Source organism: Eulemur rufifrons, chromosome 21 (genome assembly GCF_041146395.1).
Source record: "Eulemur rufifrons isolate Redbay chromosome 21, OSU_ERuf_1, whole genome shotgun sequence".
Lineage (NCBI taxonomy): Eukaryota > Metazoa > Chordata > Mammalia > Primates > Lemuridae > Eulemur > Eulemur rufifrons.
This window is the reverse complement of record NC_091003.1, coordinates 3,960,177-3,984,092: the sequence shown is the minus strand read 5'-3', so window position 1 is coordinate 3,984,092 and position 23,916 is coordinate 3,960,177. Positions and strand designations below refer to the sequence as shown.

At 56.3% G+C, this 23,916-nt stretch overlaps 1 protein-coding gene and 1 long non-coding RNA gene across 11 annotated transcripts in view; one reads left to right on the top strand and one right to left on the bottom strand.

Moving 5' to 3' along the window:
- The window catches only part of SCARB1 (scavenger receptor class B member 1), a 68,717-nt gene that overhangs the window by 17,904 nt on the left and 26,897 nt on the right, over positions 1-23,916 (bottom strand). For 7 of the 10 annotated variants that reach the window (XM_069497114.1, XM_069497113.1, XM_069497112.1 and 4 more), the window contains exons 2-8: positions 15,408-15,565; positions 14,688-14,829; positions 12,587-12,790; positions 9,854-9,949; positions 7,950-8,065; positions 6,215-6,381; positions 4-122 (exon numbers count right to left, since the gene is read on the bottom strand). In XM_069497114.1, the coding sequence (XP_069353215.1) occupies positions 4-122; positions 6,215-6,381; positions 7,950-8,065; positions 9,854-9,949; positions 12,587-12,790; positions 14,688-14,829; positions 15,408-15,565 (1,002 nt within the window). Of the gene's footprint in view, positions 1-3; positions 123-6,214; positions 6,382-7,949; positions 8,066-9,853; positions 9,950-12,586; positions 12,791-14,687; positions 14,830-15,407; positions 15,566-18,405; positions 18,604-18,784; positions 19,191-23,916 lie in introns of those variants that run through there. The other 3 variants (XM_069497115.1, XM_069497118.1, XM_069497120.1) reach the window with 3 other exon arrangements.
- On the top strand, positions 20,307-23,329 carry LOC138401571 (uncharacterized). The gene is made up of 5 exons (XR_011236540.1): positions 20,307-20,517; positions 20,787-21,532; positions 21,798-21,912; positions 22,489-22,677; positions 23,094-23,329. It is a non-coding gene; the product is annotated as an uncharacterized lncRNA (long non-coding RNA).

The window sequence follows — 23,916 nt, the reverse complement described above, 5'->3', positions numbered from 1 at the left end:
CACCGGGTGGATGTCCAGGAACAGGGCATGTTCTTCCTGGTTAGGGTGCAGGCCCGTCACTGCTTCCGCCAGGACCGGGTCCCCGTCGTAGAAGTGAGGATGGGAGAGAAACAAGGGGGCATCTAGAAGGCAGGGGGCAGAGAAGGGGAGTCAGATGAGGGGAGCGGGTCAGCACATGCAGGGCCACCTCGGGCCAGGCCTGAGCGGGGCACGACGGACACGCAGCTGATGAGACGGCGCTGTAGACCCCAGGGCAGCCCGTGACGATGACAAGACTCGGACACCAATGACCAGGCAGGGAGGGTCCCCTCCTTTCACGGCATAAAGAGGCCCCGGGTACTGGGACACGGCAGGGGACAAGCTCTGTGCTGGAGGAGAGCGAGAGGCCAAAGCAAGGAAGGGGACAGGGTCTCTGACAGACGCCGGGCGAGGGGACGGCAGAGCAAGCACAGGGAGGTGAGAAGGGCAGAGCATGAAGGGGAGTCTCGGAGGTGAGGACAGAAAGGTAAGTCGAGGCCGGGTTTGAACTCGGGTGTGGGGAGGGCGCCTCCAGGGCCAAGCCAAGCGGCCCAGACTGTCCTCTGCAGGTAGCGCAGTGACCACCAGAGAGCTCAGGTGTGCACACCTGTGGCCAGGTCACCGTGTCCACAGGAGGGAGGTGACACACCTGCTTTGCTCCTCTCCCAGCAGCCGTCTGCGGCCAGACGCCAGCGTGTGTCAGTGGGGACAGCCTTGCCCCTCTGAGTGAGAAATTCACACGCAGAAACGTGAGGCCAAACCCCGCCATCGACTGACGGAACAAGGCAAATGCCGACTCATCCTCCGGACAGCGACGGGCCGGGAGAACGACGGGTCACAAGGCACAGCGAGGCTGTCTCGGGACCTCCTGGAGACCCAGGAGAGCAAAGCCACAGGCAGTGCAGGCTGCAGTACCCGGGCTGCGGGACGGCAGTGGGGAGCGACTGCTTAACAGCTAGGGGTCTCCTTTGGGATGACGGGAATGTTCTGGAACTAGAGAGAGGTTCCAGAACAATGTGACTGCTAAATGCCACAGAACTGTACATTTCAAAATGGTTAATTTTGTTATGTGGATTTCACCTCAATAAAAAGAAAAGAAAAAACGAATCAAATACACGAATACGTCCTTCCCTCAAACCACCCGCTGCTCCCTCCCTGCCGGCCAGTGGGCGGCATTCATGCCAACAGGCGTCACACAACCTTGCATTTCTAGATTATTTCTGCTTTCCTTAGCAGAGCCAGGCTCCGGTTTGGAATAGAAGCTGGGATCTTATCGCTGTCGGGTTTCAATTTTCTCAGCGTCCTTGTACATCTCTTCCCTGACCGATTCTCAGACGTCATTCCCTGCAGCCCTCTGCGATGCGGCCACAGCCCACACCCACCCCCGCACTAGCACCCAGGGCGCTTCTCTGACCCAACTGCCGCTGCCTTCCTGAAATGTCTGTATTTTACACGAGAGCTTGACACCCGCACCGTCACTGGCGAACACTTGCCACAAATGTTTAGAAAGTCAACGTTAGAGGCCGGGCGCGGTGGCTCACGCCTGTAATCCTAGCACTCTGGGAGGCCGAGGCGGGTGGATTGCTCAAGGTCAGGAGTTCGAGACCAGCCTGAGCGAGACCCCGTCTCTACTAAAAATAGAAAGACATTATATGGACACCTAAAAATCTATATAGAAAAAATTAGCCGGGCATAGTGGCGCATGCCTGTAGTCCCAGCTACTTGGGAGGCTGAGGCAGTAGGATCGCTTAAGCCCAGGAGTTTGAGGTTGCTGTGAGCTAAGCTGACGCCACGGCACTCACTCTAGCCTGGGCAACAAAGTGAGACTCTGTCTCAACAAAAAAAAAAGAAAGTCAACGTTAGGATCAATACAACAGAAACCAATGAATGTTGTCGGTTCTAACTAGATGCTGTTACCTGCGCAAGGTTTTGACTGGGAGCCCTGCTCTTTCTCTGTTAAAAACAAACAAACAAACAAACAAACAAAAAACCAGACTGACGAGTGTAGAAAGGTCTTCCAGCCCTGTCGGCACCCGCAGAGACTTTCTCCTGGAAGTAACGGGAAGGACGGAAAGGAATGGGAGACAGGAGCTCTTTCTTACTTGCTCGGAAGTCATCGAGCACCCACAGGGACAATGTCCCCCATAACTTGGAAAGCCCCGTCTCCCATTCTCCAGCCTCAACCGAGAAAGCAAACCCACAGAGCAAACACGGGGACCCCATCTTTACAGGCGGTGACACTCTGGGGACCCTCAGTAAAGGAGGCGGCCACCAAGCCAGGCCCTGGAGGAATCTCAGACAAGCCCCGTCCGGCCTGCAAGCCCAGACGGACGCCATGGGAGGTGGAGCCGCCTGCCAGCGCCTGCCCGGGCCCGGCGGGGAGCGTGCATGCACTCGGGCACGTGTTTCTTCCAATTTTATTTCCAAATGCGCTGAGCCAGACCTGCCCGGGCAGTAAGCGGTAATCAATTTATTGCTTTATGGCGCATCTAACCGGGCGTAATCACCTGGGATTGCCAGGGATGATAATTAATCGGCACGATGGGGCAAGTCGGAGGCGCTCACGTAGCAGGGAGGTTTGACGCGAGGGAGTTGTCTGAGTCCAAGAAATTTTCAAGGCCCAGAAATTCAGACACATGGGCACCTTTCTTCTCAGATAACACGCCACAGAGGTGCAGACAAGGTGCACCAGATGACACATGCAAACCCCACGACAGAGATCAAAAACAGGGACTCGGGTGCCCGTGGACAACGGAAGGGGCAGCTCCCACAATGGAGTCCTACGCAGCAGTGAAGGGGATGAATGCCAACCACCGGGGATGCCAGGGACGGACTGCACCATGTGCTGATGGACGGAAGAGGCCAGGAAAGGAGAAAACAGGAGTCATCATTCCATTCATACCAAGACCCCAAACAGGCCAAGCTCCGGTGCGGAAGTCAGGAGGGCGAGGGGTGCGGTGAGGACAGCGTCATGTTCTGTTCTCTGATCTGGGTGCCAGCTACCTGGGTGTGTTCACCTGGTGGAGTTTCAAACTGTGCGTGTCATTTGGACACTTCTCTGTATACATGTATATTTCTATTTAAAAGAAAATACTTTGTTTAAATGAGTATTTTTTTTTTTTTTTTTTTTTTTTTTTTGTTGAAACAGAGTCTCACTTTGTTGCCCAGGCTAGAGTGAGTGCCGTGGCATCAGCCTAGCTCACAGCAACCTCAGACTCCTCGGCTTAAGTGATCCTCTGCCTCAGCCTCTCAAGTAGCTGGGACTACAGGCACGTGCCACTATGCCCGGCTAATTTTTTCTATATAGATTTTTAGTTGTCCATATAATGTCTTTCTATTTTTAGTAGAGACGGGGTCTCGCTCTTGCTCAGGCTGGTCTCAAACTCCTGACTTCGAGTGATCCTCCCACCTCAGCCTCCCAGAGTGCTAGGATTACAGGCGTGAGCCACCGTGCCCGGCCTAAATGAGTATTTTTAAACTCCCTTGTACTTTCGAAATTCTTTTGGCAGGTGTGCTAAGAGGAGGCAGTGCACACCACGTCCCAAGCCCTCTGGAGGGGACGGGTGTATTGTTTCTTCCCCATCTTCTGGTACTTACCCCCCAATTTAGTCTACACTGGAATTCCACGTGGGTCAGCACATATTCTCAGCCATGTGTTTTGAGTGGGGCCGGCCCCACCCATGGAAACTGGCTGAGCATGTGACACAAGTCTGGCCAATCAGCATAGGCCACCCTTGGCTACAGTGATTGGCCCACAGCTGGGCATGGGATGCCAAGCAGAGAGAACCCTGGGACTTTTGCTGGAGTGAAAAGGAGCCAGGTGGCCCCTTTCTGCAGGGCTCAGAGCTGGGAGGAGGTGAGCCCAGAGCCTCCACGTGGGAGAGCCTGCCTGGCAGCAAAGCCAACCTGGCAGAACTTCAAGCCAAAACCTGGAGACAGGCAGTTTCCGGACACCATCCAAGCTCTGGATCCATGCCTGATACAGGGATCTGCCCTAGAATTTTTGGTTAAACAAAACAAGAAGTGCCCTTTTGGCCCAAATCAAGTGGAGTCCAGTCTAGCATCTGCCAAGTGCCACACGCTTGTTATAACACACCTCCTAGCAGGTGATCCAACACCCTCCTCCTTACAAGCAGAAATTCCCAGATACCGGTGCAGGAAAAAATGGCACAAATAGGGAACAATGCCTGTCTGGCTACAATGAGGAGACAGAGCTGGGCATTCCAGGCCCCAGTCCCAACCCTTTGCACACCACGTGCCCTGTTCTGCCCAAAATTAGGGAAACCATCCAACCCATTGACAGTCCTTCCTCCCAACCCCAGACTAATCCCCCAGGATCACCGTCTCCAGCTGCAAGACACAGATTCGACCAGAGACCCCAAAGGGCAAGACACAGTCAGACAGAGGGTCGGACCAAAAGACGGGGAAATCCAGAGAAGGAGCTCTCCAAGCAGGGGGAACAGCCCGTGCAAAGGCCCTGGGGTGGGACTGAACTTGATATATTCTAGAAGCAGAGAGAAGGCAATGGAGCTGAAGAGTAATGAGTGGGAGCAGTGTGGGAAGAAATGACATCAGAGAGGCCAGCCGGGACCAGACCCTGCAGAGCCCCCGGCCACGGTGAGGAGTTTGGACTTCTCCACAAACACAGAGGGAGCTGCTGGACAGCTTAAGCAAAGCGTGGGTGACAATCTGCATTGGCTGTTGGCGGGAGCAGCGCTCTCTGCAGAACTTCCTACGGTGATGCAAACACTCTCTACCTGCCGTCCAAGGTGGCAGCCACTAGACACAGGCAGCTGTTGAGCATTTGAAACGTGGCCAGTGTGACGAAGGAACTGCCTTCTTAATTTGATTTGCTGAAACCAGTTTCAACTGAAACAGCCACACAAGGCCAGTGGTGGCCACGCTGCTCGGTCTGGGGAATGTTTCGTAGGACAGGGAACAGCCAGAGGGGCCTGGATGCCAAGGGAGACCTTCAATGGCCTGGGCTGTGAGGCAGGGCGTGGGGGGAGGCGGGCGGGAGACAGGAAGGGGCTCAGGACTCAGTGTGGGGGGAAGGCCACCAGGGCTTGCTGATGGGCTGGACGGGGGCAGGGTGGGGTTGGGGAACAACACCTGAGGATCCAAATTGAGCAACTGAGGCAGGCATGTTTCGGGGACTGGCCCCAAAGATGCCAGGGGACATTACGCCAGCACCAATAATCACATCCTGCTGAACAAGAGGGCTGTCACCAACTTCTTCACACCCCAGGCGAAGGGCCCCTCCCACCAAGCCTCACTTGTGAGTTAAAAGTCTCAGTGTGGGCCGGGCGCGGTGGCTCACGCCTGTAATCCTAGCACTCTGGGAGGCCGAGGTGGGCGGATCGTTTGAGCTCAGGAGTTCGAGACCAGCCTGAGCAAGAGCGAGACCCCATCTCTACTAAAAATAGAAAGAAATTATATGGACAGCTAAAATACATATATAGAGAAAATTAGCCGGGCATGGTGGCGCATGCCTGTAGTCCCAGCTACTCAGGAGGCTGAGACAGGAGGATCCCTTGAGCTCAGGAGTTTGAGGTTGCTGTGAGCTAGGCTGACGCCACGGCACTCACTCTAGCCTGGGCAACAGAGTGAGACTCTGTCTCAAAAAAGAAAAATAAATAAATAAAAAAAAAGTCTCAGTGTGGGAGGACAGACGAATGCCCCTACCGGAAGACGTCCACACCCTAATCCCCCGGAGCCTCCGGCTAAGTTAGGTAACAGGACGAGGGGGAATAAAGGTGGCTCTTTGGCCACCTTTAAGATGGGTTGTCCAGGGTCACCCAGGGAGCCCTTAAAATGGGGAAGGGGTGCAGAGAGAGGGTGGGGGGGACGGGCACCGCACTGCCCGCCTTGAAGGTGGAGGAAGGGCCCGGGAGGGGAGGAGCGCAGGAAAAGGCAGGGACCCCGGCTCTCCCTGAGAGCCCCCAGAGGGGACGCGGCTTCCTTGGTCTTAGCCCAGGGGGCCCCAGGCAGGCTGGGCTGTGGGACTGCCGGGCGATAGACCCGAGTTGTTCTAACACACACGGCATTTCCTCTTTTCCGTGTCACCTTTCTGCCGCCCGCATCATCTCCAACCCAATGGAGGACCGAGAGCGCGGAGGCCAGAGGTCGCAGGTGTGGGGCAGACGAACCCCCGGCCGCCCCCTCGCACCCCCCTGCCCCCGGGGACGACACGTACTGAACCTGCAGGTGCTCACGTTCTGGATGCCGGACTCCATGCACGGGCAGAAGCCTTCGTTGGGTGGGTAGTCAGACCCGTTGGCAAACAGGGTTTTGGGGGCCACGAAGCGGTAGGTGGGGATGCCCTCAAATACCCCCGACTCCTTGTAGATGAGCTTCATGGACCTGCGGGGACAGACGAGGTGAGAGAGGACACCTGGCCCACGCGGCTGCAGCCAGGCCCTGCCGAAGGCTGCCCCAACCCAGCCACGTCCCGCCACCCACGCTGCCACCTCCTGGGTCACAGGAACCGCAGCGGCCTCCTCACTGGCCTCCCTGCCCCGAGGCTGCCTCCCCACGCAAGGCCAGTTTATTCCCCATGGTCAGGGGAAGCCTTAAGACAAGAACAGGGTACGTCCCGGCCCCGCTGAAACCCGACAGTCCTTTTCCGTCTAACCTGCAGTTAGGACCCGTCGTCCTTACCACGGCACACGAGCTTCTACGGGGTCTCTAGCCCCTGCCCACCCTCTGCTGGCCCGGCCCGGCCTTACCACTCCCCCAGCTCCCTCCTGCCCCAGGGCCTTTGCATCCGCTGCTCCCTCTGCCGGGATTGTCCTTCCCTCAATCTCCACCAACCAGGTTTCAGTTCTTCAGCTCAGCTGTCAACTCCGCAGTGGCAGCACTGCCCCCACGCCCACCCCCTTCACCCTCTGTCCGTTCATCCTGCCGTGCTTTCTTGAAGGCACGTCCCCACCGTGCCACCCATTCTGTGCCCGGCAGCCACTCATCCCCGAGGCTGCCCCGCACTTGAAACGGGGAAACCCAAATGGGGACGTACCCTAAGTGTAACACACATTCCAGGTTGCTAAGACTCGCTACCCACATTTTAAAAACTCTTTTCAATGTTATTTGAAACGATAATGTTTTGGAAATACCGGGCCAAATAAAACATGGCGCCAAAAATAATTTCAGCAATTTCTTGTTACTATTTCTATCGTGCGGCTGCTGGAAAATTTCCAGCTGCACATGGGACTTGCATTAATATCTTTATTGGAAAGTGCCAGCTTAGACAATGGCGTTATGTCATGTCAAGCTTCCTCGTTTTGAAAACAGCACAGTGGGTCCATCAGAAAACGGCCTTGTTTTTAGGAAATGCCACCGAGGTAGTTAGGGATAAAGGGGACATTGTCTCCAACCGACCCATGGGCAGCTACGCCAGGGTTCACGGTGATGACTTTTCCAGAGTGACCAGAGTAGAGCAGAGGACGCAGCAATGGCCACAGGAGGGCTCCGGGAGCCAGCGCCTACTCCTGCCCCAGCCAGGGCCCACGAGACATGTCTGGTCCCAAGCAGGGCCCCCAGGCTATGAGCCCCCAGGGGCCAAGCAGAGTCAGCTGACCTCGCAGAACCCAAGCAGTAACTCTGCGGCTTTTCTTCTTTTTCACGTCATCTTTCTGCCAGAGGGAGCTGACCTCCTGCCTGCGTGTCGCGGCCCCCTGCGACCTCAGCCATGTCCCGCTCCCTGACCAGCACCACCGGGCCCGGACCCCAGCCAGCAGCCGCTCTCTGGGCCTGCACAGCCTCGGGGTCGCACGCTGGCTCCTCAAGGTGCAGCCAAAGAGAATTCAAGACAGCGCCAGGGGCAAAGGAGTTAAATACACGAGTCAAAACGCTTCCCGAGTGCACAAGAAAAGCCACTTGATTGGGCCATGAGCCATCCAGGAAGCAGCCTCCCCGGAGGCCAGCAGCATTACCGGCAGGCGTCGGGGCTGTAGAATTCCAGCGAGGACTCAGGCGTCATGAACGGCGCCCACATCTGCCCGGCCGTCCCGTTGATCATGTTGCACTGGTCGGAATGCCAGAAGTTGACCTAGGGGAAGCATTCGGACCCGATCACTCGGACAGCCGAGGCCCCTTCATAAGGGCGCCGCACACCTAACTTGCCCCGGTGTAGACATCACCACTCAATTCCCAGTGCTGGCACAGTGGGCTGTGTAGACAGACAGACAGAGAGACAGACGGAGCACCCACTGCAGCTTCCCGTGCCCTGATTGTGGACCCCTGCACGTGTAACTCGGCCAGGGACTCAGTTCCTCCTTCTGTAAGGTGGGCCCATCACTCTCATCTCCAGGCTGCATCAAGCAAGCAGCACAGTGATCAGAAGAGAGGGAGGTGGGGTGTCCACCACCCTCAATCCTCAGAGTGGAAGTCAAGAGCATCTCCTCAGCCTGAGCAAGGGCAAGACCTGTCTCTACAAAAAGCAGAAAAACCTGCTGGGTGTGGTGGTGGGACCTGTAGTCCCAGCTACTCGGGAGGCTGAGGCGGGAGGGTCGCTTGAGCCCAGGAGTTGGAGGCTGCAGTGAGCTGTGATGACGCCACTGCACTCCAGCCTGGGTGACAGAGTGAGACCCTGTCTCAAAAAAAAAAAAAAAAAAAAAAAGACACCTCCTAAAAACAGGTGAAGTCAGGAAATGGTGGCACACGGGTAAATGACATAAAATCACGATGGCAGCCGCCCTGGGCGACCTCAAAAGAGAACCGATCAGAACAGTTGCTTCTGTGGAGTGAGACCTCCACTCTCGGACCCTCTGCGTGATGAGAATTTTGTAAATCCTGTGCACATGTGTGTTCTACCGAGACACACAAGCCACAGAGAATGTGAACAGCGTCCGCCAAGAACGCTTATTACTTATTGCGGGTTGCAGACGCCCAGCCCTCGGCGCCTCCGCGGCAATGACCACGGTGAGACTCAGTAGGCGAAAGGTGTGACATTACACAATCGTTGCCACCAATGTTGGGAAAAGGCCACGAAGGTGAAAAAAGCAAGTTGCAAAACCATGCACGTAACATGATTTCATTAAAGGAGGACAAAACCCCACCGTTGTCCGTGCACAGCCAGGCGTGCAGATGGATAAGGACAGACAGGAAGAAACATCCCGGACTGGCAACCGCAGGCTTCCCAGACGGCTGGGGTGAGGGCGGGGCGGAGAGGTGGCAGAAGGCCCCCTTTGTGTATCTCTCTATTGTTTGGCTTTTTAATGTGCTTGTCTTCCTGCATTTCTAGAGCGGCGTTTTGAAAACATTTTTTTTTTTTTTTTTTTTTTTTTTTTGGAGACAGAGTCTCACTCTGTTGCCCAGGCTAGAGTGAGTGCCGTGGCATCAGCCTAGCTCACAGCAACCTCAAACTCCTGAGCTCAAGCGATCCTCCTGTCTCAGCCTCCCGAGTAGCTGGGACTACAGGCATGCACCACCATGCACGGCTAATTTTTTCTATATATATTTTTAGCTGTCCATATAATTTCTTTCTATTTTTAGTAGAAATGGGGTCTCGCTCTTGCTCAGGCTGGTCTCGAACTCCTGAGCTCAAACGATCCGCCCACCTCGGCCTCCCAGAGTGCTAGGATTACAGGTGTGAGCCACCGCGCCCGGCCTTGAAAACATTTTTGCACAAAAGAAGAATCAAAGGAATTAAAGAGCTCAGTTCCTGGCAGACACCAGGCGCTGGAGGAGTCTCCAGTCCCCGCCTGGCCCTCCAGCTGGCGGAGCCTTCACCACAGGTGACATCCCAACTCCCAGAGACCCTCCCCGTCCCCTCCTCACGACAGATGCCACCCGCCCTCCCGTCCCCCGGCGGCAGGGGGCCTGCCTCTCGCCCCACCTTGCTCAGTCCGTTCCACTTGTCCACGAGGTGGATCCTGCTGAAGTTTTTGACCCCCGTGAACACAGTGAAGAGCCCGGAGTCGGAGTTGTTGAGCTGCAGACACAGCAGGGAACAGCGTCTTTAATAAGCCTCAGGATGGGGTGAAGGACCAGGCAGGCCACCGAGCCACCCGTTCGGTTCCGGACTGTGCCCCGCTCCCCCTTCCAGGAGGACGAGGCCGTCGTGCGGTTCGCTGCCCCACCCCCGGCATCTGGGGATCGAGAGGAGGAGGGCTGGGGGCTCTCCAGGACGGACACCCCCCTGGACACTGTGGGCTGCAGCCTCCCACCTCCCTTCCTGACTCCAGGAGGGTCTGCCTGCCCTCCCGGGTGAGCGGCGGGATGGCCCCCCGCCCCGCCCCGCCCCAATCAAAGCACTGGCAGGTGAGCTGTGTGATCAACGGAAGAGCAGAAGTGGCATGTCACTTGGGGAGGACGTTTAGGGACAGTGCGCGTGCCCTTCCCCAGGCTCTCTGCTGCTGCCAGCGGGCCGTGGCAGTGGGCCCAGACAGAGCCTCCCTCGGCCCGGGTCCCTGCCTGACCACGAGTGAGGGCCCCCGGGCACTCATACTGGACATGGGGAGTAAAAAGGAAAGAAATAATCACTGTTCTGAGCTCTGGGGGCTGCTTGTCACAGCCGCATCACCCGGCCTATCCTGACCTGTCTGGGACCCAAAGTTTGTGCAGCATTTCCAGGCCTTGGCACTCCAAAGGCAATTCCTAGAAGCAGGTCTCGAATCCAGAACAAACACGAAAGCCCACGAGGACAGGAGCTGCTGCAGGGCAGAACCTAGAGGCGCACCGAGGAACGCTGCCAAGGCCAGCTGGTAGCGTTCAGCCAGCACGAGGCGAGGGGAACAGGAGCCCCCAGAGATGGGCACTGGGGTGTTAAAGGAGCTAGTGTGTAAAAAGGGCTGAGCACGATGCCCTGGACACAGTAGGAGCTCAAAACGCCAGTCTATGTTATTATTGTTATCTTTATTTTAAGAGACAGGCTCACTCTGCCGCCCAGGCTGGAGTACAGTGGCACTATCATAGCTCACTGCAGCCCCGAACTGCTGGGCTCATGGGATCCTCCCCCCTCAGCCTCCCAAAGCACTGGGATGACAGGTACGAGCTATTGCACCTGGCCTATTATTTATTTATTTATTTATTTTTATTTTTATTTTTTTTGAGATCAGGTCTCACTCTGTTGCCCAGGCTAGAGTACAGTGGCATCATCATAGCTCACTGCAGCCTCACACTCCTGGGCGTGAGTGATCCTCCTGCCTCAGCGTCCCGAGTAGCTGGGACTACAGGCATGCGCCACCATGCCCAGCTAATTTTTCTACTTTTTGTAGACACGGGGTCTTGCTTTTGCTCAGGTTGGCCTCGAACTCCTGGGCTCAAGCAATCCTCCTGCTTTGGTCTTCCAAAGTGCTAGGTGGCGTGAGCCACCACGCCTGGCCTAGTATTGATATTATTAATAAATGCTCACCCAGTAGGATCTTTAAATCGCAATTACAATAGCCAAAGCATATCAGACACTGCTATTAATAGTTACTACCGAAAGTCCACTCTCTCCTTTCTCCTCCATAACTAAACCCAAAGCTTTCTTGGGGCATCAGCACACCCACCTAAAAGGCTACAGTCCCAGCTTTTCCTGCAGTCAGGGGCAGCCACGGGACTCAGTTCTGGCCAATGCAAAGTAAATGGAAATTGGTTTTCTCCCTTCCTGAGAGGGAGGCAGCTGGGACATGCTGTTTTTTTCTCAGCTCCTCCACTTGCCCCCCAACCCCCCTCTATTTTTTCTTTCCTGCTGTGCTGCCTGGAAAGTGAACGTGATAGCAGGCGCTCTAGCAGCCGTCCTGGGCCATGAGGTTATCTTGGGTATGGAAACCACACCCTAACAAGGGCAGAGCAGAAAAGTAGAAGGCTGCTATTAATAGATCAATTAAGACCATGAAGCCACCACACCAACCATGAACAGCCTACTGCTTACAACCATGCTAGTGACCCTGTAAGAACTTTAATTTGCAAAGCACTTCAGAACTTACAAGATGCTTTTACAGAATCATGTCATTTACCCCAAACTTGACAATTTACCCACATAACCAGAACCTGTCATCCTGGACAAAAATGTATTAAGTGTCTGTCGCGTGCAGGTATAGAATCACGATCCCTCCCACCACCACCACCCACACTGTACGCCAGGTCAACAGAGCCCAAAGAGAAGGGTGAGCCTACAGCAACCCGGAGGGCTCATTGAAACCTGCACTGCGCCAAGGTCAGGGGCAAGAGGTCGGGGATCAGACCCTACATGGACCAGATCTTGGCTCCGGACCCCACCAGCGAAGACTAAGAAAAAGTAGGCCGCTCGGGGCAATGCCATAGTCCGTGTTTGTCCTCTGCCCCCAGCAGCCATTCCCTTTCTTGCAGCAAAGCATCCAGTTTTCTAAGCTAAGCCCCAAACACTTCATTTGATCCTGGATCAAGCTGCGCCTGAATCGAACCCTAGAGTTTTCAGTTCTATGAGCTCCCAAATTCCCTATTTTGCTTAAGCCAGTTTGAGTGAAGTTCTCTGCCACTTACAACCCACAGCCCCTGGGGGCCCAGCCGGCTCCCGGAGAGCTGGCGTCCGCTTTCTGGGCTGTGTCAGTGAAGGACAAGGCACAGGCCCCGAATGTGTATCTTCTCGCCGGGCCACACTTACCTCGGCAAATAACCCGAACTTGCCGTTGAAGGGGAACATGCCTGGGAAGTACTTATTGATGAGGTTCATGAGGGGGTCGTCGTAGCCCCACATGATCTCGCTGACGGTGCGGTTCATGAAGGCGCGCTGGCCCAGGGTGGTGAAGGCCAGGGTCATCATCAGCTTCAGGCTCATGGGCCTGTCCTCCATCATCATCGAGGCGCTCTGCAGAGCGGAGGGACACCACAGGTCAGGGGTGGCATGGCTGGCCCTTCCTCCCCTGACTTAGCCAGGCCTCAAGGCAGAGAGTCCATGTAGAGAAATGCTCAGGCCCAGGAGGGTCCCTAGAGTGGCAGCCAGAACATTCTCTGATCCTTTGGTACCAGGACCACATGTGCTCTTGAGAGCACCCCCACTCTTGGAGCCCACACACATCTGGACAACCTGGCTTGCACCTGGATCAAGCCATACCTGAAACTTGCCCTTTCAGCAACACAGGCCCATAAATTCCCTTTTTGCCTAAGGCAGTTTGGAGCACATCTTACTTCACTTGTAACCAAAAGAGAGTCTTAATGGGGGACTGTACTCTACTTCCTTATTACCACCTTCCTACCTGAACACCGAGAGCCACACATCTGCCAACATCCAGGGGCTTAGAATATGTGTGAATGGATTAAGTTTTGACTTTTTCTGGAGATACTGTCTTGACTCTTGGTTTATTTTTTTTTAAAGGCTCCTCATCTAAAAGTCAGTCTCCACATCGAGAAAAGTGAACAGCTAGCATTTCCTAAAATGAACCATAGTGATCTGGTTCCGTGGAAATTTACCACGATCTCCTTCACGTTCTAATAATTTCTTAAAGGTAATAAACACATAGTTTAAAAAAAGAATCACAAAAGGACATAAAATACAAGTGCCGTCCCAGCCCCTGTCCCTCCTCTCTCGTTCTCCTCCCCCGAGGCAGCCACTCTGCAGGGTCTGGGGTATTCTTGCAAAGGTTGTCTACACCCCGTCAGCAAACTCTGGCCCGAGGGCCAAAGCCAGGCAGCCCACCTGCCTGTTTCAGTACAGTCCATGAGCTAAGAATGCTTTTTACAATTTCAAATGGTCAGGAAAAATGCAAAGAATACACCAAGAAACATGGGCATGATATGAAATTCCCATTTCAGCATCCACCGTGGCACAGCCACGCCCACCCACTGCCATTGTCGGCGGCTGCTTCTGCGACAACGACAGAGGCAGAAGCTGCTGCAGGGCCCCTTTAGGACCCACTGAGCCCTCCGAGCCTGCGCTATTCGCCACTGGGCCCTGGGGAAGGCTGCCTGCATGCCCGGCCCCGTGCTGGTGTTGGACACTTGGATTTCGGGAGGGTTCTCTCCATTTCCTGGTGACAGTGGCTCATGGTGCCCGGGCCGTTGGTACAGTGTGGTTTATGCCAGACACCAACTTTCCTACTGTCCGTCTGGGATTTTGGCAAGTGCCAGGCAGACGGTGCTTACATGACTGGTCCCCAGGGAAAGCCTTGAGTATGGAGTCTCTAATGGGCTTCCCTGGTAGGTGACACTTCGAGTGGGTTGCCACAACTCGTTGTTGGGGGAATTAAGCGTGTCCTGTGTGACTCCACTGGGAGGGGACTCTGGAAGCTTGAGCCTGGTCTCCTCCAGACCACCCTGGGCACCTGTTCCCTTTGCCGATGGTGCTTTGGACTCTTCTGCTGTGACAAATCTCAGCCATGAGTAGAACTATACTGCGAGTCCTCCCAGCGAACCAGCAGACCAGGGGGCGGGTGGGCTTGGGGACCCAGCACACACAGTGAGCAGCCAGCGAAGCACAGAACGGAGGCCTTGCCCACACCTCCCCGCAAACGCCGCAGACCACAGCCTGGGGTGCCGGCTTTGCAGATTCCAGAGTTGTAGGTTGAAAAGGAAAGGAAATTATCCTGGCCGGCGCGTCCAGACCGAGACGGGTGGACCCGCCCGGGGGACTCTGCCGTCAGCTGGGGTGGCAGAGACGGCACAGGGCCAGGAGCTGCCACCCTCTGGGGGCAGGCAGGAAGAGAGACGGGACCCCCTGGGGGACCAGGGCAGGGCGTGGGGCACTGCGGCCACGGGGGCAGCCTCACCATGACCAGGATGTTGGGGATGACGACGTAGTCGCTCTCCGAGCCGCGGGACTTGGCGGGCTGGAACTGGTAGGAGCGGTACTCCAGGAAGGACACCGTGTCATTGTCGTGGAAAGTGATGTTGGTCTTGTGCCTGAACTCCCTGTGGGGGGAGCCGGGGGGTCAGCTTTGCGGGGACGGTCCCCACCACCGGCCTGCGGCACCTGCCGGGGAGCCGGGGCCTGGGGTGTGCACGCGCGTCTCCAACCCGAGCGCTGCCCTGCCCCGAGCCCGTCCTCCCGCCGCCGCCCGCCCCGCCTGGCGCTGCGCCCCTCACACGGCACAGCCAGACAGTGCTCCGAATCCCTCCACCCGCCGTCCCTCGCCAAGCCGGGGCGACACCACCAGCGTCCCCTGCAGGCTCCTGCTCCTTCAAGGGAGGCACACTGGTTAGGAACACGCTGGAATCTGCGTCACGTCCCTGTTCCTGGTGGGTGTGCATGTGTGCGTCTCCTCTCTCTCTCTCTCACACACACACACACACACACACACACGCACCCTCCACCCAGACCCAGGTCGCTGGTCCCGTACCGCTCCAGAGAGAACCTCCCTGGCTCCATCACTTCCCCCTTCTGTGCCCGGCCTGCTTCCGGAATAATCTCCGGGCTCAGCACAGCAGCCCCCACCTCCCGTCCACTCTGAGACCCCTCCCCTGTCCGGCCCTGCCCTGCGCGGCCTCACCTGTACACGTAGGGCCCCAGCTCCTGCACCTGCGGCTTCTTGCCCTTCAGGACCTCGTCGGGGTTGAGGACGTTGAAGAAGTAGACGGACAGGTAGAAGGGGACGGGGATCTCCTTCCACATGTTGAAGGACAGGCTGCTGGGGTGGACGCGCACGTTCTGCAGGGCACGAGGGCGGCAGGCCGTGAGGAGGCTGAGCCCTCCCCACCACGCAGCCCAGAACCGCTGCCGAGCCCGGCCGGGGCAGCGGCTCCTCGGGAGGGGACTCTGGGGACAGGAGGCGGTGGGCCGGCCCTGCGTGCACACGGCTGGAGCGCCGAGGTCTACAGAACTCAGTAACACGCGCATGCTGTTCTTTCTCAAGTGTGTCTCAGTAGCAACAGTCAACACGGATCAGGGGACTGCAGCCCTCGGGGCCCCGCGCCGTCTAACGGGGACGCTGGAGCTCAGCAGCAGCACACGGCACCCTGCACAGCACGGGCTCCGTGTAGCCACGCGGGTCATTCATTCACTCAACAAGCATGCGTTGGGCACCTACCCCGTGCCAGGCCCTGAGCTAAGAGCCGGGGACGGGAGAGGGAACGAGACAGGACCCGTCCCAACTGTGTGGGGCTTTGTTGTACTGGGGGAGACCGTGCTGAGCGATTAGGGCAAAACACACACCGTGCGACAGACACAGAGAATACAAAGCGAGGAGGAGGAGGAGGAGGAGGCGGTGGCGGCGGCGGACTGAACATGAGATAGTCACCAGGTAAGGGAAGTGTAAACAACACAAACCAAAACCCAAGCCGAAGGCAGTGAGGGAGGCAAACACGTGAGCCCGGGGGAGAGGGCTGTCCCACAGAGAGGCAGCCGCAGTGCAAAGGCCCTGAGGCAGCGAGGCGCTTAAAGGGAGTCTGCGGCTGCCAGGAGCCCTGCGTGGCTGGAGCTGAGCATGTCAGGAGAGGAGAACAGAGACATTTGCCGTGAAAACCAGAGATACAGAAATTTATAGGAAATCTCCTGATTTATAAAACTTGGCAAAGACTTAATTTTCTTAAAAGGCTGAAGCAAACAGGTCTGAAGTCCATGTGGCCGCTAATCCCAGCTCTGCTCATCCGGGTCTGCAGTCCCTGCCCCCGCGTGGCAGGGAGGTCCCCCCACCTGCAGCCTGGCCCCGCCACACCTCTGGCCCCGCAACGCCCACACCCCCTCCGAGCCCGGGTGCTGCAGGGTGACCCAGCCCATCAGATAGACGCCCCATGTCGCAAAGCCAGGCGGCCGGGCGGTTGCGTCACCTTCCACCTTCTTTCGAACACGGCCTTCCAGGACAAGGACAGCCACCCCCACTGTCCCTGAACAGCCAGAACCGACAGGCAGAGAACCTGGGTCTCGCTCCACTGGGCCACTGGGGCAAGTCGGTCCCCCTGAACCTCAGTTTCCCCATCTGTACAACGGGGCTAGTGATATCGTTGCCACAGCTGTGTCTAGTTTGACCTTGGCGGCATTTGCATAAAGAAAGTTCAATTCATTGCCAAGGATTAAAAACTGGGAGACTTCGTATAAAAGCTGGATTTCAGAGTTTTCTCAGAAAAACCAGGAGATCAGAGACTCGGCTTCATGTGTCACGATTGTTTATTGACAGACACATCGTCCCACGGCTGTGGGCACCACAGGGTGATCTCATCACCTGGGCATCCCCAGGTGCAAACCCAGGTGACAAATAATCGTGATGCCAATGGGAGCAGAAGCAGCTTCCCCAGCTGTGCCCAGCGCTGCTGTCCTCACGGCACTCACCCCACCCCAGCACCATGGCCCTTGGAGGCAGCCACTGTCACATACTATCTACAGCTACAGATTAGGAAACTGAGGCTGAAGAGAGATTCAAAGAGTAGTTTGAGGGCACAGAGGGGTCCAGGAAGGCTTCCTAGAGGAGGTAGCAGGTGAGCTGGATCCAGAGTGGCCCCGCCCCCTTGGCGAGCCCCCGAGTGGCTCTGACCACAGCGCACAGGTGCCAGCTCCACCTGCCCCCAGCTCATAGCCCAGGTCAGTCCCGCCTTCACCCGACCTCCAGGCCTCTGCCTGGGGCAGCCCTGCACCCCTGGGACCCTGCTAACCATAGGTCGGTCCCTTCCCCTACCTGGCGGGCACATCCCTGATGCCACCTCCGAGAGGCCTCCCTGGCTTCCCCGTCTGCGGCACCCAGCACCTCCCGACACACTCTGTGCCCTTTGCCATGGTAACCAGGACCCAAAAGGACCTGTGATCACAACGGCCTCCCCCACGCAGAGTGTGTGAGGGTTGCCGTCTAGCTCGCTGCGAAGTCCCGGCACCTGGACACCAGTGCATGGGGGACACTTTTGAATGAATGAATGACGAGTGAATGAATGAAAGACCCTCCCCTTTGCCCCTAACCCCCCTCCCCAGAGTTCAGACCCGACACAGCTCCAGGGAAGGGGACTTCACGGTCACCAGGAGCTGAGCTCGATCCCTTCCCTTCCACTCGCGCTGTGGCCCCAGGCCCAGGCCTCCCCTCCTCGCTGAACGTCAGCCCCCGACCTGAGCACCGGGCGTGACTGCGTCTACCCCGAGAGGGGCTTTCGAGAAGGACGGACACACCCGTGACTCCCAGGACGGGCCCGGCCCTGCTGCCTCCAGGGTGGGGGCTGCAGCCGCCAGCCCGGCCTCAATCCCTCCACACCGTCTGTCCACACGGCCCGGCCCAGAGCGGGCAGATAGGAGGGACGCCCACACGCCCCCGTCCCTCCCTCACTCAGGTCCCGGGACTCAGCCCTCCTGGGCAAACTGAGTCTGAGAGATGCTTGGTAACAGGAGGCCCGGCACTGGCTGGGGCTCTGCATCCAGTCTACGGCCCTGGCCACCCAGAAATGACCTGCTCGGGGGCATGATGGCTCAGGAGGAGGATGACAGATAAACAACAGGGTCTAGACGGCCCCAGGGAGCGGCCCAGGTGAGGACACCAAGCCCCGACGCCGGGGTCAAGTCCCCCCTGCCCCTACCAGCCGGTGCCCGGGCGGCTTCCTCGCCCCTCCAGCAGAAAACACAGCGTCACGACTCAGTCCCTGAAGAACGTGTCGGGGGAGTCAGCACGAACCCCGTGTTCTCGCCCCCACCACGGGGAGGGGAGGGACCCTGCAGTGACAGCTGCGTGTAGCACCTGGGTTGAGGTGACGCGTCCCCGGGAGTAGGCACATATCCAGCCCTGCAAATTGTCACAGTAAATACATGTGGGTTCTGTGTATCAAGCACACCTCAGTGAAGCTGGTTTTCCAAAACAGCCCCAGTCCCCTCCGCTGCCCCCTGCCCTGGCCGCGCTGCTCAGCAGAGGCGGCAGGTCCTGGGGACGCCTTGGGGACCCCACAGCCCCGGCCCGCTCACCTGGGCTCTGGACGAACCGAGGCCAAACCCGTGAGTCACAGGACCCAGCCTCATGCCCGTCTCTCCCTCTCACAGAAGAGGCTTCAGGGCCCTGGGGTCCGGCCCGTTCACCCAGCGCTACCCTCGAGGAATCTTCAGTGACCCGGCTCTGCCCCTTCCAACCGGCGACCGTGGGCTGAGTCACTGAACCCCCCAGGTCTCGGTTTCCTCATCTGTGCAGTGGGCTTAGGACAGCATCCACCTCGTGGGCTGGTGTGTTTAGAACAGGGTCTGGCAGACCCCGGGGCGTCTGGAGGGTCAGCCGTGAGGTCCCCTGGCACGAAGTGACCCTTCCTCCTCTGCCCCGCCCCCACCCCGGGTCAGGGACAGACTTTGCCCCACTATGGGTCAGCGGGACAGCTTCCTTAGCCACACCAGACCAGAGGCATCTGGACCAGGCAGCTGATTAGATAACAGCGCTGGCGACTCAGCTCACGGCCTTTCGCCCAACATAGCTGATTCTGTGATTCTGTCCCCACGTCCCCCACCCAAAGTCAAAGATCACCGCCCTGGAACACAAAGATGGGAGAGAGTGCCAAGGTGAGCCCTTGTTGGACGCCACTCCCTCCCATCCAAGCAGACCCTTCAAGCCCATTCCTGGGCAGCTGGGAAGGCTGCCTGGAGGAGGCGACAGCTGAGCTGGCTATTTGAAAAACAAGCTGGGCTTTGCCAGGAAAAGAAAATGGGCAGGGAGCAGCTGGCAGAGGATGTAGCCTGTGCAAAGCCTGAGAAGCCTTTGGGAGCACGACTCGCCTGAATGTCCACTGATAACGAGTATGTTTTTAAAGGGATGATGTACAGAAACCACCTGGACACCTGTCAACAGGTAACGCCACTTGGCAATAACAAGGAACCAGGGACCAATAAACGCCACCGCAAGGATGGATTTCACAAGCAGCACCCTAAGTGAAAAGCAAAAAAAAACAAAAACAAAAACACCAGACACAAGAGGCTACACAGCATATGATTCCATTTCTATGACATGTGCAAAAGGAAAAACTCCACAGCCGGAAGGCAGAGGGGAGGCTGCCAGGGACGGGGACGAGGGAGGGGCTGGCGTCAACTGGGGCAGAGGGGACAGTCTGGGCTGGTGAGAACATCCCGTGCCTTGATTTTGGTTGCCACACAGGTGAGATGTCTATAACCGATAAAACTCCTCAAATTCTACACTTAAAAAGGGTGAGTGTCATGGACGTACCTTGAAAAGATCATGCTAACATTGTAACAGTTTCACTGAGACATGGTTTACATGCCATACAATTCACACACTTACACACACGTCGATGATTTCGGCACAATTCACCCATTTGACGCGTCCTATCCAACGATCTTAGTGCATTCACAGAATTGTGCAACCGTCACCACTGTGTCTAGTTCCAGAACATTTCTGTCACCCAAAACAAAGCCTCAAGCCCACGCAGTCACTCCCCACTCCCCAGCCCCTGGTAATCATTAATCTACTTTCCGTCTCTATCGATTTGCTTACTCTGGACTTTTCCTGAAAACAGAATCACACAAGTCTTCACTTACACGATTAAACACGAGCAGAGACGCACACGCCCCACCACACGTGGCTCCTGTCAACCCCTTCTGTTTTGTGCCTGGCTGCTTTTGCTCAACTTAACGTTTTTGAGATTCACGCTCTTTTTGGACGACCGGCCTTCCCAGTCGGTGGCGTGGATTCCGGGATTCCGGTGAGTTCGTCCCCCCGCCTGCCGGGGGACATCTGCGTGGCTTCCGGTTGGGGCTACTCTGAACCCAGCCGCGATGACCTCACCAAATCGCACATTCCACACGTGTGCGCTTTATCGCAAATAAAATATACCTCAGTAGGGGTGACTTTTAAAAATAAGTACATAAAACACCTATGACGTGCTATATTTACTACTATGGAACAATCTCCAGAATATTTTGGGTAAAAAGAAAAAAAAGCAAAAGATAAATATTATTCCTACCTTTACAGTATAATGTAATCGTATTGAGCCAAAGGCGGCAGACAAAATCATACTACTGTTCTATTCTACATACGTGACGTTCCAGAACGGGTAAGACCAAGGTATTCCCACCGGTAAGTGTCACCCTGGGGTGCGGGGAAGGCCTCGAGGGGGTGTCTTGGGGAGAAAAATCTGTTTCCTGACCTGGATGCTGGTCACAGCGGACAGCAAGCACAGCAGATGCCCAGCGGCTCTGGGGACAGCTCACCAGCGCAGCAGTGAGACACCCTTCCCAGCCGCTGGGATGGCTGTAATTTTTTAAACGGGAAGTCACAAGCGTTGGCAGGGGCGTGGGAAGCGGAGCCCTGGCGGGTGGCCGGTGGGGGGGTGAGTGGCGCAGCCGCAGGGGAAAACGGTCCGGCGGTTCCTCGAATGATAAGCGCGGAGTGACCGTGGGACCCAGCAGTCCCCCTCCCGGGAATAGCCCCAAAGAACCCAACACAGGTGGTCGAACAAAGACATGTACAAGAACGTTCGTAGCAGCACGAGTCACAACAGCCCAAAGGTGGCAACAGCCCCAAGGTCTGTCCACCCGTGAATGGAGAGAGAAACACGTGCACGTGTACAGGAGAATATTACTCGGTCATCAAAAGGGACGAAGGACCGACACGTGCTACGACATGGATGGACCTTGACGACATCACGCTAAGTGAAGGAAGCCGACACGAGAGGACACGCGTCGTGTGATTCCACTCACGTGACGCGTCCGGAACAGGCAAATCCGCAGAGACAGAGAGGGGCCGAGGGAGGGGAGCACGGGGAGTGACTGCTTAGTGGGTACAAGGTTTCCATCTGGGGGGACGAAAACGTCCTGGGACCAGACAGTGGTCACCATCGCACAACCCTGTGAATGCACCAAGTGCACTAAAGCGCACACTTTCAAATGGTTGCCATGGCGAATTGTATGTTAACTGAATTTGAATCATAATTTTGAAAAAAAGATTAGCTGCGAATTAAAATGAGGTATCGTTTCCCAACAGATGAGCACAGGTGAAGACGCCTGAGAAAACCGACTGCGTGTGAACGAGTTTGGAAACAGGGACGGCCGCGCGGGTGGCGCCAGCCCACTGAGCACGGCGGGCGCTTCCCAGCCAGGTGACAACGTGAGCACGGCCCCCTGGTCGGTGGGTCCCTGCACGGCACCCAGCGCAGAGCACCTGCTTCCCAACGCTGCCGGCCAGCCGAGGGCCACGACGTGCACACCTTCCAGAAACTTCATAAAAGAATATTCACCTTTCAGGCACGATGTGACTTATGTTATGACTTGATTATTCACTACTCTGACATTCTATCCTAGTCTGTTCTGTTTCTAAAATGCTGGGCCCAGCCGGGCACGGTGGCTCACGCCTGTAATCCCAGCACTCTGGGAAGCCGAGGCGGGAGGACCGCTTGAGGCCAGGAGCTTGAGACCAGCCTGGGCAAGAGCGAGACCCCATCTCTACTAAAAATAGAAAAATTAGCTGGGCATGGTGGCAGGTACCTGTAGTCCCAGCTACTGGGGAGGCTGAGGCAGGAGGATTGCTTGAGCCCAGGAGTCTGAGGTTGCTGTGAGCTATGATTGCACCACGGCACTCTAGCCTGGGCGACAGAGTGAGACTGTTTCAAAAAAAAAAAACAAATTATATGTTTATATTTACACACAATTCTTTTTTTTCAACAATAACAAAAAAGAAATCTTGAGTGAAGAAAAGGCCAGCTGCAGAAAGACACAGTGGATACTGATGTGAATTTTTCAAACACACAAAATAATACTCGATGTTCCTTCTGAAGACAAACCATGAGGAAATGCAGGAAAACACTCAGGAAACAATGCTTGCTGACATGGCCGCAATCTCAGGAGAGGACGGGGTGGGGATGTGGGTAAGGCTTTAACTATCTTTGTCATATTTTATTTCTTGAAAATAAAATGAACATAAGAGTCACTGTCTCAATACTGCCCTGCACCCCTCCTCCAGGTCTGGCCCCACATCCAGCCACTGTCCCTGCTCCTCAGCTCAGCCACACTGGCCTCCTTGCTGCCCCTTGTCTGTGTGGCCACGCTCCCGCCCCAGGGCCTTTGCACTGGCTATTCCCCCCGACCCAGGGTAGCCGCGTGGTCAAATCCCTCACCCCTTGGAATCTGCCCACATGCCCCCTTCTCAGGAAGGCCCACCCTATCCACCCCTAAAATTTCTGAACCCTCTACCTGCTATTTTTTCCATGCTACTTGTGGCCTTTCAGCATATGTTATAATCAACTCATTATGTCTTCTGTTCTTCATCTGCCTCCCCTGCTAGATCATGAGCCCCCACGGCCAAGATCCCCCTGTGCTTTGCTCGCTGATGTGTCCCCATCACCTGACACAGAGCTCAGCACCTCGCAGCAGCCCAGCAGATACCTGCTGAGTGAACGAGCCAAAGTGAGACCCGCAACCCCATCATCACCATGGAAATATCTACGGGGTGGCAATGCTGCTCTCGCCTCTGCATGTTTTAAACAGCTCATACTTAAGACAGAACTTTATTTACATGCACAGAGAGTGTAGCTTATTTGGGGCGCACCTTGGGCTGGGCAACAGCCTGGTAAACGTGTGATGGATAAGATGGAAATTTCACATACACGAATCTTCAGCCTCCACTCCTGCCACCCACAGCACCCTCTCCTGCTCCCGGGAGGCCCCTGGCCGCCAAACCCCAAACCCCACTCATCCAAGTGCCACCTCCTCCAGGAAGCCTGCTCTGAGCTAATCGGGATCGAGGTTCATTCCCTGCACAATCACTTACCCACGCTAGGTGCTACGCTAGGAATTTAAAGACACGAAAATGAACAAGACGAAGCCCCTGCCCCTGGGACAGTAGGGAGATGCCATTCAGGTAATAAAACACTTCCACCTGCTCATTAAATTCTCAATGGCCCATTTCACAGCTGCTGACGCTGAGGCTCTGAGGCCAAATGCCTCACCAAGGTCAGAGGTGCAGGAAGAGACAGAGCCCCGGGCTGTGTCTCCAGTTCTAGGCCTGTGTCCTCACACTCCTCTCCTAGGCTGTCGCCATGGGCTGCCCACACAGGAGCCGCACCAATCGTTCACATGAGGGCCGGGCGCGGCCCCACCGTGTCTCC